We start from the raw sequence: 17,224 nt of genomic DNA, 5'->3' as shown, positions 1-17,224 counted from the left end.
ATGTTCTCAACTTACAGATTGACCGCTAGTATAGTCATGCGTATGTATGGTGCAATAGATACGCACTCGTGCAAATGATTTTGGTAATTTCCATACGGAATTGGGTAGGAAGAAATATAATGTCGTTGCGCAGAATTCCTTAACAGGCTGAATTAAGTAATCAAAATGGTCGCATTCGGCGAGGGCCGGCTTTTGCCCACTCCTATTCTATACCAACATAATTAATGTATCGCTGAGGAAAGTGCGGAAATAGAATATGTAACCATTTATGCTTTTTAATATTATTTTTATCTAAAAAGGTAAATAAAGTATTCAATAAAGAAGCAAAAAATTAGATTAGAAACTTACCAACTCCGAACACATTCACATCATCCAGATGCACAGGCGCTGGCTGTGCCACAACGACACCGCCTGGGCTATTACGAAAGTAAGAGCCAATATTGCCCATGCCTTTTGGATGAGGTGTGTATGCCCCGTAGAGGACTTGACTACTAGAATTTACATCATTTTGTAACTGTCCTAAGCTGTTTAACGATGGTGAGCGTACAAGAATAGGTTGTCTTCCGACAGGAGAATTAGCTGGGGAGATCTTTCTCCTGGAGGGGGGAAAAACAAAAAAATAAACTTAATGTAAATAAACTACTTCAAGAGAGGTATAGCATAAACGTTTATAGCATAAAACTGCATAAATTGCATACTTTTACAACATACGTGTATACAATATGTATATTAATAAGTAACTTATTTTACATGTTTAATAAAAGTGTTCAATTTCAAGAGACGCGGTCTTAAATTTCGCATTTGATGCATATAAAAACCCACAGTATTGATATTTATAAACTAGAAAGCCCGGCGGTCATACGAAATGACCGCTGTTCTAGATATTATAAATTGTAATTAAAATGATTTATGCAAAGGTGTCTGCTAATTTAAACTGAATTACCCAGGGAAGGCGGCGAGGACGCCCCTTTGCTTACTGCCCCACGGGGTTACCCCCTTCTACTTGCTTAATTGCTTAAAGTAAAGTGCATTGAAGGAAACCACTGGCGGTACATTTCTTAAGAGCCTCCGCTAGCTCAATAAATAAAGGTGATTTAAATAATGAAATGTTAATTCACCTGTCAAAGATCTCTTTGTACACAACATTTCTTGTGTATATCTTTCTATCATTTTTAAGCTCGCCTTGCAGAGGACCATCAATTATTTTTAATTTTACGTCCGTTCTTTCACGAACTCTTGAACAGGCAACCGTGTCCAAATGAAGGCTCAGGTAAAAAAATGCCAACACGCTTAAGCGTTTGGCCCTGACACTTATTGACGATCATAGCAAGGGCAAGTTTTACAAGAAATTGTCTATGTCTCAATTGAAACGGCAACCCTATGCAGTGGCAACTTCACCCCATTGGCTAGTACAGTTAAGCAAGCAACCAATAGACTATCGGCGACAAACAGACACTTAAGCCGCATTATATATGGGGTGAAGTAACATTATATCCTCCGAAACGGCTGGCTCCCGGGCTTAGCGAAGCACACCGTTGTGTAAGATCGTAAGATGTGAATTAATTTGAAATGATGCACTTTAGAGTGATATAAGCTGTTACTATTTTTAAGACAGAAAGGGGATATACCCAAATTAAAATAAAGACTAAAAAGGCAATTACAACCAGAAGTTTGCTTTACATATCTGTACTTTTAATTAATAATTTTGCTTTTTAGTCGATATGCTTACTAAATTTCTCGAAGTTCACTAATATGTTAAAATTTCTTATTTAAACAATTCGCTACATTCGGTTTTTACTTTTGGTTTTGAATACTTTACCCATGCCTATATGGATGATGACACACGAACTGAGTAATTGAAGAGATAGGTTTGGAGGAAACTTCTCCTTGAAAAGATCTGTTTCCTACCTCCTCAACAATTATTCACTTTATGCAAATTAATTTAGTCTTAAAAATTCTTAAAATTTTTAGGATTAATTTTTTGGATTATTAAATATTTTTTCATGGTTTTAGATACTTTCATTTAATTTACATATGCTCTCTGAATTTAAATAATATTTCAAATTAGTTCGCAGCAATAATTTGTCTTTTATTTGTATACAATTAAATTTTCATAATTTAAAATTTAAATTAAAATTAGCTTTAATTAGCTTTATACGAATGACAGAATATTTAATTCAAAAGTCAAACAACAGAGAATATTTGTTAAATTCAAATTTACCTTACATATATATACAGATTTTGAGCTAAATATTCATAAGTGTGAAAATTTTGTACGACAATGCTACCTAAATGGAAATAATTCATCAATTTGAATGCAAAATCTCACCTAATAATCAGTTTATGATTGCAAACGTTTTTCACCAATTTAATTTTACCTAAAGCTACTTAATGTAGCTTTATAAACAAATGAGATTATTCCATTAAATTTTATGTCAACAGGCTTTCGATAAAAATAGAATAAAATATTAACAAATAAATGAATAGAAGAGCGAATTGTAACTATCACCTTCTGAAGGGACTGTTTCGGAAAGGAATTGTTAGATCATGACGTATGGTCGCACATGCCTCCCAAAATGTCCCCATTTAAAAAAAATTAATTCTTAAAGAACACCTTGCTACACATCCATATCCTGAAATGTCAGATTCAAGATATTAACTGGAACAAAGTCTGACTAGCATTCTCTGTTGCTAACAACAGGACATCTGTGTAAAGGGGAGAATAAGGAGTGGCCTAACTCATGACGTATCACAATGGATTGACGTCACGCATTAAATAAAATGCCCTGAAATATATGTATACATAGAAAAGATATAGCTAAGTAAACAGATTTTGTTTGCTTAATTACTATGGTTACCGGTAATGATTTAGTCCCTTTAAGCAAAATGTATTTTCAACTTCTGTCTTTTATCAATCATCAAGAACTTCAATATATTTGTCTACAAAAACTACTGTTAAAAATAATTAAATTCAAATCAAAATCAAGTGAAATAAGAAAAAGAAAAACTGAAAAAGAAACCCAAAATATTTCTAGCCAGTCCACAGGTTACTTTCGATTATAACTACTTTGGTTCAAAAGATGAGATATTATATTAGCAAATTAAACTAAAAACACAAATGGATCTTTTCCTTGAAAATAGTGACGACAATTTCAAGTAATACTAAAATCTATGTATGGGAAGAAATAGACGAAATTTGGTCACCTTGTAGAGACATTAGGTTATTTCGAAGCAGGACGGTTATTCTACGCTACGAGAGTCGACAGCAAGTTGTGGGCCGCCAGATGTCGCTGCTAGTAAAAAACAGGTCTGCCCGACATCCTATATTCTCTGAGTACGGAAGTCGTCGAAAGCGCGTGAAAAAATGTTGCCGCGTCGTCAATCAGGGTTGTCCAGTTGACGTACTACGTAGACAATGACTTTGTATGCGTTTTCGCCGCTGATTTTTTCATATTTAAACGAAGAATACGGTCGTAGATCTCTGAATCGGTGGCGAATTTATAGAAAATATGTTGATGCTTTTGCTCTGCCAAAAGAAGTTTTCATTGCGTATTTCAGATTCCCAAAATTTATAGTTATTTTAATTTGGGGTGAACTGAGAGAGTATTTGGAGCCACATTCAGAAAACAAGAACGCAATTTCTACTAAAAGAAAGGTTATACTATTCCTGAAATTATAGATATAAATTGTAATTGTACGCTTTAAAAATGTAGAAGATAATAAGTTTATCAAGCACATAAACCTTCTTCATTTAATACAAATATAGACATCCGATAAGCTTCTACTCGATTTATGTACAGCAAGAATTACGTTTACTTTAAAATCTAACAGTTGAATACCTTACGAATAATACTGTGAACACAAAAATGCCGTTCATTATTACGCGAAATTCACACTACTGTAAAATAAAATTTAAAAAAAATAATAATAATAATTATAAAACTATAAAATAGATTTATAATATTTTTTTCAGTAATTGTACTACTATTAGTGTGATACTTTTAAAAATAAGTTTTAGCCCAGAGGGGCTATTAATTTCGTTTTGCCATTTTGTGGCGTTTCACGATAAATGGCGTTTCACTTTTCAAATCGTTGCCACCAAGTATTATCGCACTCTATTATATTTAAAGAAATTAAATAATGAGGAATCTGCAGAATGCATGAATGTTTCTCGCACTGTGATAAAACAACGGTACTAGAGCCATGAAATTCTGAATAACGTAATCCTCCATCCTAATAGAGGCATCTGGAGGGCCAAATTTTAACTGGGAATTTGTATTACTATCCATTTCATATATCATATTTTGTAAAGCATTTATGAGTTTTTGATTAAGAAACCCAACGATTTCAAAGCGAGCAATGGCAAAAAACATTTTCATCTCTAGCGCGCGAGACTATGTATCGGAAATTCTAAAGATATGCTTTTTTTTAATTATATGATATTGCTGTTGAATTGAATTTTATGGTTTAAGTGCGAAAAACATGATATTTAATAAAAAAAGGTAACACGCAAAACGTTAAAAAAATGGCCCTTTGGGAGTAATATAAAATCTGAAGGCTTTCATTTTTTTTTTTTTTTTTTTTTTGTGTGTGTGTGTGTGTGTGTGTGTGTAATTTTAATACGTTTTAAAACTGGTTTTTAAGTGAGGACTTTCTAAGGGAAACTGGCTCGTATACACGTTACACATGGGGAAAGCCACGAAAACGCCGGCCAGCTCGTTCGTGGGATTCGAACCTCGGACCAAATTACCTGCGTTCAGCGACTCTACCGCTCGGCGGCTGGTGGGCTTGTTAGCAGAATTATACTGTATTATTATTGTATTATGCTATAAAGTAACAATGCTATAAGACTGAGGGTTTGTTCATGGAATAGTACTTTTGTAACCTATTATAGTATTAAAAAATCATTGTTTCTTTGCAAACTTAAAAAAATAAATAAATAAATAAATAATAAAAATACTGTTCATAGCATTCTTATTTTTATATTAAAAGAGATATTGATTATTATTAGTTTTCTATTTAAAATGTGTCGAAACGCTGGTTTGAAAAGGAACTTGAACTGCAGGAGACCTACAGTGATTATTTTTACTTTAGTACTTCCATTGTGAAAATATTACTATCTTTTAATTATTTTCACAGAACAAAATCTTTTGAGAAGGAAGAATAATTAAACTGAGCAGTTCTTATATATATACAAAATTAAAATAACAGCAATGTAATATTGAAAAAAAGATATTAGTAATTGTGTGACAAAAATTGCAAAACGAATTAATCACACATACAGGATAGATTAATTTTATTTTGGTTATATATTTTATATTGAAAAAATATTTTCTTTCATGTTAATTATAGAATAAATTATTTAAAATAAAGCATTTTGATGCGTGTCTGATAACTGAATGCAGCAGCAATCGGCCATACTGTAATAGCGAATGAATTTTATTTCTTTTCCTGAAAGAAATAATTTTCATAGAAAAAGAAAATAAAAAAGGGAAGAAATATTAAGAAAGAAATATTTTCTTTCTAATTTCTTATTTAAAGAAATATTTTTCAAATAGTAACTGTAAAATAAATTGCGGGAAAACAGTTTTAATGTAAACATGGATAAAAAAAAAAAAAAAAAAAAAAAAAAAAAAAAAAAAAAAAAACTTAGTTTGCTATTAGATTGTAATGCAAATTAATCATATTATAAATTTAAATAATTAAAATGGTTTATTTCTAAAAGGATTTGAAGTAAGCTTAATTCATTTACTCTTATCTATTACCATTGCTTTCGTGGTATCCCATATCACTCTTTATTTTTTAGCTCTAAATTCCTGCGTTAACTTTCCCATTAAAAAACGAGATTTTCTTTCACATAGCACAGCAGCATATTCAGCATGTATTGGTCATAATACTGTTTCGTGCAATTTTTTCGAACTACAAATGCAGCGTGTGAGTTAGTGAAATAATAGGAGAATATTCCTAGAACTTCAGCCAGCGCGCGCTATAAATTTCGTCACTCGGTCTGTACTGCGATTGGTCTAAAGCTCCTTGAAGCCTTGTCCCCTTCCAGTAAAGTTAAATGGACCCACCCGCCCTCCAACTGAGGACCACAGAATGGCTTTCTCCGATAAGTTGGGATGGCTGTCCATACCGGTTCTTTTGAGTCAATATTGTTCGCTCAAGTTGTAGACAGATCCAGTGATCATAGAATAGGCGTCCAGGAGAGATGAAAAATGAGCAGGAGACGCCCTCGCCGGTACTCGAACCACGGACCTCTCGAATACGCGTCGAGTGTGCTGACCACTACACTTGGAAGACATGCTAAGAAGGTAGGAGAAATACCTTATATATCCCCCTTTTAAAGGGGGGCTGGAGATTAGGAAACCCAGTCGCCAAATCCTGGTGGTGGAGAATCCTCATCCACCATCCATTTTAGTTCGGGCGCCACTGTACGGGCATTAGGTTATTTCGAAGCAGGAGAGATAAGAAATGAGTAATACCCTCGCCGGGACTCGAACCATGGACCTCTCGAATACGCGCCGAGTGTGCTGAACACTACACGAAGGCATGCTAAGAAGATGGGAGAATTACCTTACAACCTATAACACTGAAGAAAGAAATCATTCGGAACATAGTGATTACCAAAGTAGAAATGATCGAAAACATAAAACTGCAGCTAAGGTTTCGGAAGTTTTTTTACAAACTCTTTTCGCCCTAATGATTCAAATCTAACAAATCTCTTTAAAATAACAATTACGTCAGACTCAATTCTTTACGTTTTCGTGTGTAACAATTAAGATATTCATGAAGATTTTAGAATTATCACTGCCTAACACTATTCCATTTATTATTACAATCATTTATTCATTCAAGGAAATTGTTTTATGTGTGTGAAATTACTTTGCCGATTCTCAATATTTTTCAATAACTCTATGTACAATTTTTCTTTATAGAACACAAGATGACTTCCCTATTAATATTTTAGAGTAACATATGTACATCCTCTTAATTCCTCATTTTTAATTTGATAATTTCCTCTTTATTCTAACAATAATAATAACATTTTTTGACTGCGCCATTTCTAGATTAATCTATGCCAGAACTTGCGTAATTCTGATGACATAGTTATTTCGGAACATAAACTTCAAGAACTGACACCTTTCTAACGTAAACCAAAATCAACCTTCCTTTGGTTAGCTGCCATACTGGATAAAGGCACTTCGCTTGTAACTCTGTTGCTGCTTTGACGTTATTTCGCTGTGCAATGTTCCTGTTGCAATTGCATTAAAAAATTTTTAAAACGCAAATGTTTTAAAAATAGGTACGATTAAAATGCCAAGTGAAATGTGGCTAAAAATGTGAATTTGAATGAAAAAGGAATTAAATCTACCTCGAATGCCTAATTTTTTACTCGTTGTGGATTGGCATTTCAGTATTCTATACAATCAATATTCGTCCTCCTTAAATATGGACTTACATTTTACGCTTAACAACATTGCTACGATTTTTTTCTCTTTTTTTCTGATATTTTACGTTACAGCTGTTCTTTTCAAACAACGTGCGATAGCAATCGCAAAAGGTTCCTAAGTGTATCACGGTGTAGAAAAGACTCAAGGATGTAAAAGCTAGCTACTTTTTTAAATGATTCTAAAATAACAATTTAGATTATTTTTTTCCGCTTTTTTCTTCTAATAAATTTTTGCATTTACTTATTAACAAAACTAGATATGAGTATAATTTAAATCGATTTCAGAATACGGTTTCCTTGTGCATAGATCGGCTCCCAAATGATATTTAATGAAGTTAGAAAGAGAACAATCTGCATTCATCACATGAAACTCCCCTCCCCCCTTTTTTTAAACCTATTCTTGAGTTCTCGTAAGAACGTCCAATCTTTGAAAACATTTTAATAAAACTGGAAGTTTTGGTTCCGAATATCGAAACTCCATACCAAGCTGGAAAAAGTATAAAAAGTTAATCATTTATGGCAAAGCAACGAAGGGCATCTGCCCAGGGGAAGGAAGGTCTTCGTAAAGAATTTTAAAGGAAAACTACTTCGTATTCACATAACATAAAAGAAAAATGATAAAAAAAAATCTTTCACTAAAATTTTGCTTGGCTCTGTTAGATTTTCTATCCAAGTCCCTACCGTATCTGCGATAAAGCTTTATTCTTCTCCATAAACAAAGCTGTGCACCTAAGTATTTAAAGAAACTAACCTCAGAGTTATTAACACAAATAACATTATAATGCATCACCAAAGTTAACCACTCTGAAAAAACTATTAAGGTTTAATCGATTACGGCAAAATACGCGAAAGTTCTTTGCCTAAGGAAAAGAATAGTTTGAAGTAGAGGATTTTATAAAAGATTTCTAAAAGAACTCAGGTTACATACAGAGAAAGTCATAAAAGTTAAAAAGAAACAGTCGGTTTTGTAGAGTCGAAAGACTTATTAAACCAATTAGGCAATTAAAACCAATATACAACAGATGCCGCTTAATGGCATCACGGTTATTATTATTATTCGGATATTATCATCAATTTGTAGAAGTCTGCAAACAAAAACATGGAAAATACATCGTGTGTTGTGATCAACAGATCGGTTAATCGGTTAATATGATAAAATTATTATAGAATAATTTTTTTAAAACAAAAGTTGCCAATTAATGTCAAAATAGAGTAACTGTATCGATTTTCAGGGCGATCAGACACAAGTGTTTCTTTTCATGATAAAAAAAACCCAACGAATTTTTTCTTTCCCCTTAATAATAAATCCCCTGAAAACATCTACAACAAACAAGGTTGCGATTTTGCTTAATTTAAAATTTTACCTCGGCATGTTCTCTTCCAATAAGGGATGCTTTCAGCATAATAAGAGTAAAAGCATTGGTCAAATAATTTCCAGAAACGTTATAAACAATTAATAAATGAACTTTAGCATTAAAGATATTATGAACACTTCAAAAAAAATATTACATTTTCTTAGTTAAAAAATGCAGTGAAAATATCTATTTATTTGTTTCTTGGTATTTTCATGTTAAATTAGTTGAATTCCACTGCCATTTTGAACGATATTTATTCTCGCTGTTCAATGTTATGATTTGGTTAATGTTATTTAAATAGCTGAAGACAAACGTGACCACATTAAGCGGCACTTACTGTACTAGAATATTCTTTATTAAAACCTTGCGCTGCTCCATTGGGTTTTCTTATCGGGTGACCCAAAATAAAGCTTTTTACTTACTACATAAATAAAATTACGCATACAGAATATTTAAATAAACTGACCTTAGAGTTATTAACATAACTGACAACATAATATGTCACAAATGTAAACTACTTCCACTCTTTAATACTACGTAAAACAAACAGATACCTATGTCAGTTATCTGCGACGTTTGTCTTTCCCGCGGGTTTGGCTCACCAAATTGTTTGTGCTTATATGATGAATATTATCGAATAATAATAATGAACTCAATTGTCACAAATAGCTAGACAATGGTAAGTACAGCATATGTTTGCTAATTAAACCTATTTATAATAAAAATAGAACAAAATTATGGGTAAAAAATTATTAGCTGTGTTATAGCCACAATACCTGTTGTTAATATCGCTATAATTACAAATAGGGTATAACAGGACTGCTGGTCACAACTTTAAAAGGTGATAGAACATGGCAAAAGTAAGAACGTGGGAAATGAAAAGTTATTTTAATACGGGTATTTACAAAAAATATTGTTTGACATTTACAAGAATTTTTCAAATGAATAACCCCAAACTGCATCACAACGATGAAGTTGATGATGTTACTATTTCTACAACAGCGATGTTAATTCTGTCGATGTTGAGAAAGTTTTCAGGAACTCCAACCTGCGTCTCTTAAACGAGATTCATCATCCTTGTGATGTATATGTTACGGTGAAAGACCGAAATTGGAGAATGTCGACTTTCACCGGAGAATGTCAACATTCACCGAATACGTCGGTAAAAGATCGAATATTGCATTACATTCTTGTACATTCGGACCCTCACCGGTGTATGTCGACAATCACAGATATGCTCTGGTGTCGGTCGAAAAGAGAGGTCATAATAGTTTAGTTTTCATAAGTTGTTGTAATAAATAAGATTTGAATCACATAATTTAGTAAGTTTTTTGTTGCTTTTTTTTATTTTATTTTATCGTTTAGAACGTACTATATAATTAGGTAAGTTTTTAATATTCTATTATTTTCCTTTCTCATTTTGAATGTACTGCGTTCTTATGTTCGTAAGTTCTTTTTCAAGTCTCAAGTGCGTTTTTTCGCGACTGAATTATGGAGAAGAAAATGTAATATTCTTATATGTTCAACATTCACCATTAGTACATGGCGAATGTCGACATTCACCAGTGTAGTCAGAAATAAGAGTATTTGGAAAATATTTCGGACATACACCAAGCGACTATGTGAATGTTGACATTCACCGGTGAAAGTCGACAATCTCCACATTTCGGTGTTTCACCGTTACATATATATTGCAGTTGCTGGTCTTTTATTTAAGTAATTCTTGTAAAATCAAACGTTATCTGTAATTATCCGCGATTTCCCATGTTTTATGTGTTAATTTCCATTATAGATGTTAATTTAATATGAATTCGCTTCGATGATGAAAGAATTAATACACATTGCAATGGATTAATCTTATTCTGTTTAGGATGAAAAAAGAAAAATTAAATTATGAGTAGCGATTATTATTCGATATCCCGATGCCAAAATATTTTAAGTTTTGAATACGTTCGTAATAAACAACTGTTAAAAGCTGTAATTAAATTTCTACATACAGAAAAAAAATTAATAATCTTCATTGTTTTTCAAAATTTTTGTCATGTCAGTTTAGCATGCCTAAGATAGCTTCGTAAATTAAACTCACCGATTTCTATATACACTTGCTATGAGATCTGCTTTCATACCTGTGAGTTTAGATGGATTTTGAAACTGAATTTTAGTTCACATTGATAACAAAAATAGCGAAATTACATAATCGTTTAGAAAGAGTAGAAAAGAAAAACTGAATAAAAAAAATAAAATTAAATTACAAAACTGAATCTGCATCATTATAAAAAACATATTAATAAAATTAAAATTTTTTTAGTTATTGCATGCAGTAACTTATAGTTTTGAACAGATTAACTAAAAAAGACGAGAAAATTTGCTGAAATTCTACTGAAATTTAATCTTAAACATTTTTACATACATGAATTTTACATAGTTCATGCGAAATTCCATAAATGACACATTTCTTCCTATCGTATGATATTCAATGTTTTCTGTATATGGCACATGTCTCAATCACCAGCGGCCTCCAAACCACTAATTAATTTTTATGAAACAGTAAGTATACTTGTTTTAACTCATTGTTGACCGGCCATGAGTAAATTCGTGTCGTCATGCCAAAAGTTCTTGACCGGCCACGAGAAAATTCTCGACGTCATGCCAAAGCGTTGATGACCGGACACGAGTAAATTCGTGACGTCGTGTCAAAACTTTGCTGACCGGCCACGTAAAATCTTGTGTCGTCATGCCAAAACATTGCTGAAAAGCCACGAGTACACTCGTGACAGCACGCCATAACATTGTTGACCGGCCACGAGTAAATTCATGATTGGTGCGCCTTTGTCTCGCGTCAGCTTCCTCAGGTCCGTGCTTCCTTGGAAATCTTAAAGTGTTAATTGTTCAGCATACTTCAAGCTTCTTTAGCTAATAAAACCCGTCAAGTAGTGTCCCCTTTGCTATAAAAAAAGAAATTTCAACCATAACGCAAGTAATGTTGAAGAGTCCTTCAATGATCAAGCGGATGATTTATGCCAAATGAGTTTTAAGATTTTCCAGAAACTTGTAGAGACATTGGGTATTTTTTGAAAGTAGGAAAAATGAAAAATTAGCAACGCCTTCGCCGGGAATCGAATCACGGAACTCTGGAATACTGGCCCAGCGTGCAGAATCACTACACCACGAAGGAACGCTAGGAAAGCGGGAGAGATACCTTATAAAATTCTGCATTAAAATATAAGTTCTGTATATATAAATATAATTAAAATATAAGTTCTGTATATATGTCTCTTTTGTTCGTGTACTACTTTTTACTTTTGTATTTCCCTTTTCGCAGCTTTATGCGCAAAATGTTTTATTGGATTTACTGAAATTTTCCAATTTACATTTTCCCAGCTTTAGCAAGGAAGTAATTTGATACTCTTTACAGTTCCTATTCCGCATTAGGTTAGTCTTCCTAACATGGTGTAACTTTTTTACTCTGGAATTACAGTATCAAATGTACAAGCAAAAGCTTTTTAGAACTTTCCTCTTCTTTGCAAATATATATATATATATTTCTGAAATATATATATTTCTGTTTCGTAACAATCATCTTAAAGTAACCGAGATTTCTTTATTTGTTCATTTTTATTCATTAAATCATTTATGATTTTATATCACTAGAATTCAATTTTACATCCACACAATCAACTTTAAAAAATACTGTAATTCTTTCAGTGTAAGGCGCATCCTTTTATTTAAGTATTACTAAAAGAAGAAATTTATTCTAAGGCAGAAATTCTAAGGAAAGAAAATATATAAGTAAAACACTGAAATACACTTAACAAATATTTTATTAACAATCATCTTTAGCAAAATCAAAATTAGCAATTTCGAAAAGTTTGTTACTACAGAATAATTAGTATTTCGGAAAAACTTTCGGTTTCAAAACGCATTTCCATGTAAAGAATAAATAAATAATAATAATAATAAAATCTTTGCTTATCCTTAAAACAGTCTTTAGAAGACACCATCTTTAAATCTATTTTCTCAGTAATTCCAAATTTCAAACAAATAAATTCGTAGATATCCATGAGAAATGCAATTGCAATGAGGTAAAACAAAATCATAGATCATCTCAATCACAGACACATAGAAAAACAAGTATACACACACAACAGGAGAATAAAAAATTACAATCATTTAATACGTTCTGAATGAAAATTGATGAATTTCATTACCATAAAGCATGAAATCATTTTACCATCCCTTTCAGCACGTGAAGTACAAGAACGATCGATCTTTCTTTAAAGACCTACGTTGAAACTGGAATGTAAGCAATCCCACCGCAATAATCACAGTCCTAATAGATTTTTTAAGATGGACGCGTGCGAATTGTTAGCTCGCTCACACGTCATGGGAGAGTCACGATATTACGACTGCTGGATCACGCAATGAGAATTAAGAAGACTCAATGGGAATGGAAATACAGACGTCTGACATTGGGACTAAACTAACAAAACTGAAGCAAAATCATGTCGATTTACGGCACGAAAGTTAGAAGTGGGAAAGCAATGGGGCACAGCAAAACGTTTTAGTGACAGGATTTAAAAATAGGAAAGAAATGAAATAATGATAGTCAGGGTTTCTGTGTCATAATCTTGTCAACAATAAGGTGTATTCCTGCATGACTTTGAACGCTTTAGTAGGTTTAATCTCATTCACATAGATAATAAAATTTACACAAATACATAAATATGAACAACAAAGAGGAAAATAAAATAGAAGCATTCAAATACTCTTCAGAAATAATTCTCAAAAGTTATATTTTGATAAATTTATTTTTGAATTAGGCTGAATTGAATTAGTTATGGCAACGCTGAAAGGTAGGTGACAGGTAATGGAGGATGAGAACACCCGGTAGCTTACACTGGTAGACTTTGCTCCGCGCCCAAAAGTGTCTATACAGCTCTTACTTCCTTTAACGCAATGCAATAACGAAAGCCACAAATACCTTAAGCGGTTGCTTGTTCAATTGCTAGGAATGAAACCAAGGGTTTATATTACCAATGTTTCGCGATTACTGGCCATTCACCTTATTCTAGCAGTATCAGTTTCACGTAGAGAGTTCAGTTAAACGACGTAGAAATGCTTCATTCAGATCAATGATCAATGACAATTAATTAATACGATTTTGCAAAAACAGCATATACCACTTCAACCTTCATTTCCTGCAAATTTTCCATTAGATTTAGGTATAAACTAAGTGTAGTAGAAGAGAGACACTGTTCTTTGAAAAATTCAAGTCGATATTAATATTACTAGACCCTTTTATTTTCCCTCTTTCCCATTTGAACCAAAGTCGCAGTCCTGGCCTCTGCAATTATGTAAGTTTAGGTTACTATCTCTAAGAAAATCAATATTGCTAAAATATTTTGCTGATGTAAGTCGGCACAATATATTTTTCTTAACAGAATTTCTTAACAAATTATTTCATTCTGAACATTTTTACCTCAATACGTAAGTTTTTCTAGACACGGCCCGACATAAATGTTCACTCATTGTTAAATCAAATTTTCCAAGTAGTTCAGCAAAACCTAAAAATGTCCATTGTGCAGAGCAAATAATATATCTGAACTTCCTCTGAAAGCCAAATTGCGTTCAGTTAAATACCAAGTGATACTCATTAAACGTTCTAAAACTTTATATCAATGGTCTCGTTTTTTATCGCTTGTAACTGAAGTTCCTTATCTGTAATTTTATTAGTATGTAATTGCAGTGACGTTTCAAACATTCCCTTTAGACATTCTTGGCTATATACTGAATTTTTATGTACATATAAGTATTCATGAGCATGTTTTCAGCCATTAATTCGAGGTTTTCTAACATTGACTTACTGAGAAAGCCAAAACTTATGCCACAAAATCAAGAGATTTGTAAGGTTTTATTTAATTTTCTTAGCAGTTAAATTTATTTTCAAGCAACCTTTCCCATTACTCTTGTTTTCAACTCACGCTTTCTTGCCAGAATGAGAATTTGGTTTTGCCTGTTATGCAGTTACTCCAGACACAGCATGTTCTGCCTTTCGGCCACGTTGTTTCTATGCTATTCGAGCTTGTTATTTTACGGCTGTGCATATTAATTGCCGGTTAATCTAAGTCGGTGGTAAGACCAACAGCCAACTACGCGTTAAAATATCTCAGGGATCTTCGGCTGACTTACTGATTGAAAAATTTATATATGAATAAATTAAATATATTCAATAAATTTAAGATTGAACTGTTATGAATGAGAAATTTAACACACTAAATGTGTAGGAATGCAAATTAGGAAAATTCACTTTGAATAAAACTGTGTACGGCCTATTATTATAAAATATCTTTTTCATATAGACTGCAATAAAAAATGATATGACTTCTACTGTTTATATATATATAATTCTGCTTACATTTGATCTAATTTCGCACTGAAAATTATCACAAGAAATCCACGAAGCTTTAATTATTTTGTACAGAGGATTGCCTGGCAAAACATTTTCAAACATCTTGCTTAACATGCGGTAAAGGTCGTGTGAAATGACAAAAATGTTATTGGAAGCCCATTGATCTATTCTAGAAGCCACTCCCTCAGTGGCGATACAGTTGTGCACTTATAAAATATGCGTCCGGGACCCACTACCATATTTTAGGTGCCAGATAGTCTCTAACTTACTACATGACATGCAAGTATTTAAAATATTATTATATTCTCAAGCCCAAAAAAGCAAAGTTTAAAATTTGTTAACGCGTTAGTTTTTCAAATTACAAAATAGTCATAGTAGTACTAATGAATGTTCAGTTACATTTGCTGCTATTGTAGTCAATCAATATTCTTCGAATCCAAGCTAAAAGGGGGTGATTATCTCTCTGCGAATTGGATTAAACAGGTGTTCAATCTTCCCTAGGTGAAAATGATATTAGGTTTATCTTACAAGCCTAGGTGTAAAAGAATTCTGCAGATTTAAATGTTTGCTTAGTTGATTTTAATATAGCTTAGAATTAAGCAGACTATTTTTAATCTTACGTTATTTAATCTGAAGTCTTTTCCCGAAATGCATTGTGTTGCCCGATAATGTGTTCCACACCGGTAAATAACCACTTTGCAGAGCCGATCTATCCTTAAGCTGAGCATGTGTACTCAGTCATCCCGTGTGTTCACCAGATTTGTCTCCTTGGATTTATTTTCACTTCCCGAAAACCAAAGTAACCTTAAGAGATAAGTGAAATGTGACATTCAGCTTTTAGAGCCTTGCCTAAAACAGACCTCTACAAGCCTTCTCTTTAATTAACTATCGTATTTGCACCAAGACAAGACGTTTCCTCAATGTAAACTCTGCAATTATTCCATTTTTTAAAAACATATTGACTACTTAATTGCCATATGGTGAACGTACACTAAAACGTCGATGAACTTCAGTTAGTTGGAATATTTGATAGAACTGCTATCGGAACTAGGAATTTGAAGGGATGTTAAAATGAACATCGAAAAATACCATTTGAAACAAATATCAAATCGAAGTCTAATTTTTAATATTTTTAAGAAGTGTGTCCCTTCACTTTTGCCTTATTAAAACATGAATATATTTGGACATCACAGATTCTTGTCTTTTTATCATAAAAGCGAAAATCGTATGCACGATATAGCGCATAGTTTTAAATTAAGTATCTAACAAAGTAAACTAAGCTTTAAGAATTTGACACTTATTATATCCCATCATTTGGTAAAAATATATGAAATACAATTTTTTAATACTAACTCTCTTACAAAAAATATTTCAAAGATCTAGTTTTTTCCCTCATACTATTACACATAATTAAAAAAATATGCTCATTAATATGTCAGTAATTGGTCTTGAAAATTGTCAAAAATCATATGATTTAGACAAGAGCTATCTGCCTAAGGGAAGGGATGCTTTCGTGTAGGGCTTTATAAGACTGACATATCTGACTACTAAATGCACTGGAAAAGCTAAAAGTTAGTAATCACTTCAATATTTGACTAGGAATCGAACGTCATAGATAAAAAGCCGTTTGAAAATAAACCAAGAATACAATAAATAACATGCATAAATTTTAATGTTATTTTCTTTTGAGAAGAGTATGGCTAGAACCTTCCAAATTAGCAATGAAATATTATGTCGTATCTTTAATGTTTTGCCTAAAAAACAAACTAAAGAAGTCTGTGCAATAGCAATACACTGCATAAAATTTTGCAGAAAGAAGAAAAAGAACATGACTTTTCTTAAATAATCGCATGATATTGTAAGGATCTTAAGTTTTACTAACGTTTATTTTATTTTAAATCTTTACTATCACTTCTTATTTTCTACTTCCGGCCAGAATTAAAAGCTATAACTTATTTATGCAAATTTGTTTTGCGAACGCCAAGTACTTAAGTTGTGGCTTTTTGC

General features: G+C 32.4%; 1 protein-coding gene across 1 annotated transcript in view; it reads right to left on the bottom strand.

Annotated features, from left to right (window-relative positions):
* LOC118204980 (TOG array regulator of axonemal microtubules protein 1) overlaps positions 1-17,224 on the bottom strand; it is a 170,721-nt gene that overhangs the window by 66,264 nt on the left and 87,233 nt on the right. The window contains exon 6 of the mRNA XM_085812959.1: positions 349-596. Within this exon, the coding sequence (XP_085669085.1) occupies positions 349-596 (248 nt within the window). The remainder of the gene's footprint in view (positions 1-348; positions 597-17,224) is intronic.

The sequence above is a fragment of the Stegodyphus dumicola genome, chromosome 3 (assembly GCF_044657685.1).
Source record: "Stegodyphus dumicola isolate Sdum_Otavi_A_Nest chromosome 3, ASM4465768v1".
NCBI classification, from domain to species: domain Eukaryota; kingdom Metazoa; phylum Arthropoda; class Arachnida; order Araneae; family Eresidae; genus Stegodyphus; species Stegodyphus dumicola.
Note: the sequence above shows the minus strand (reverse complement) of the source record. Positions and strands in the feature narration are given on the sequence as shown.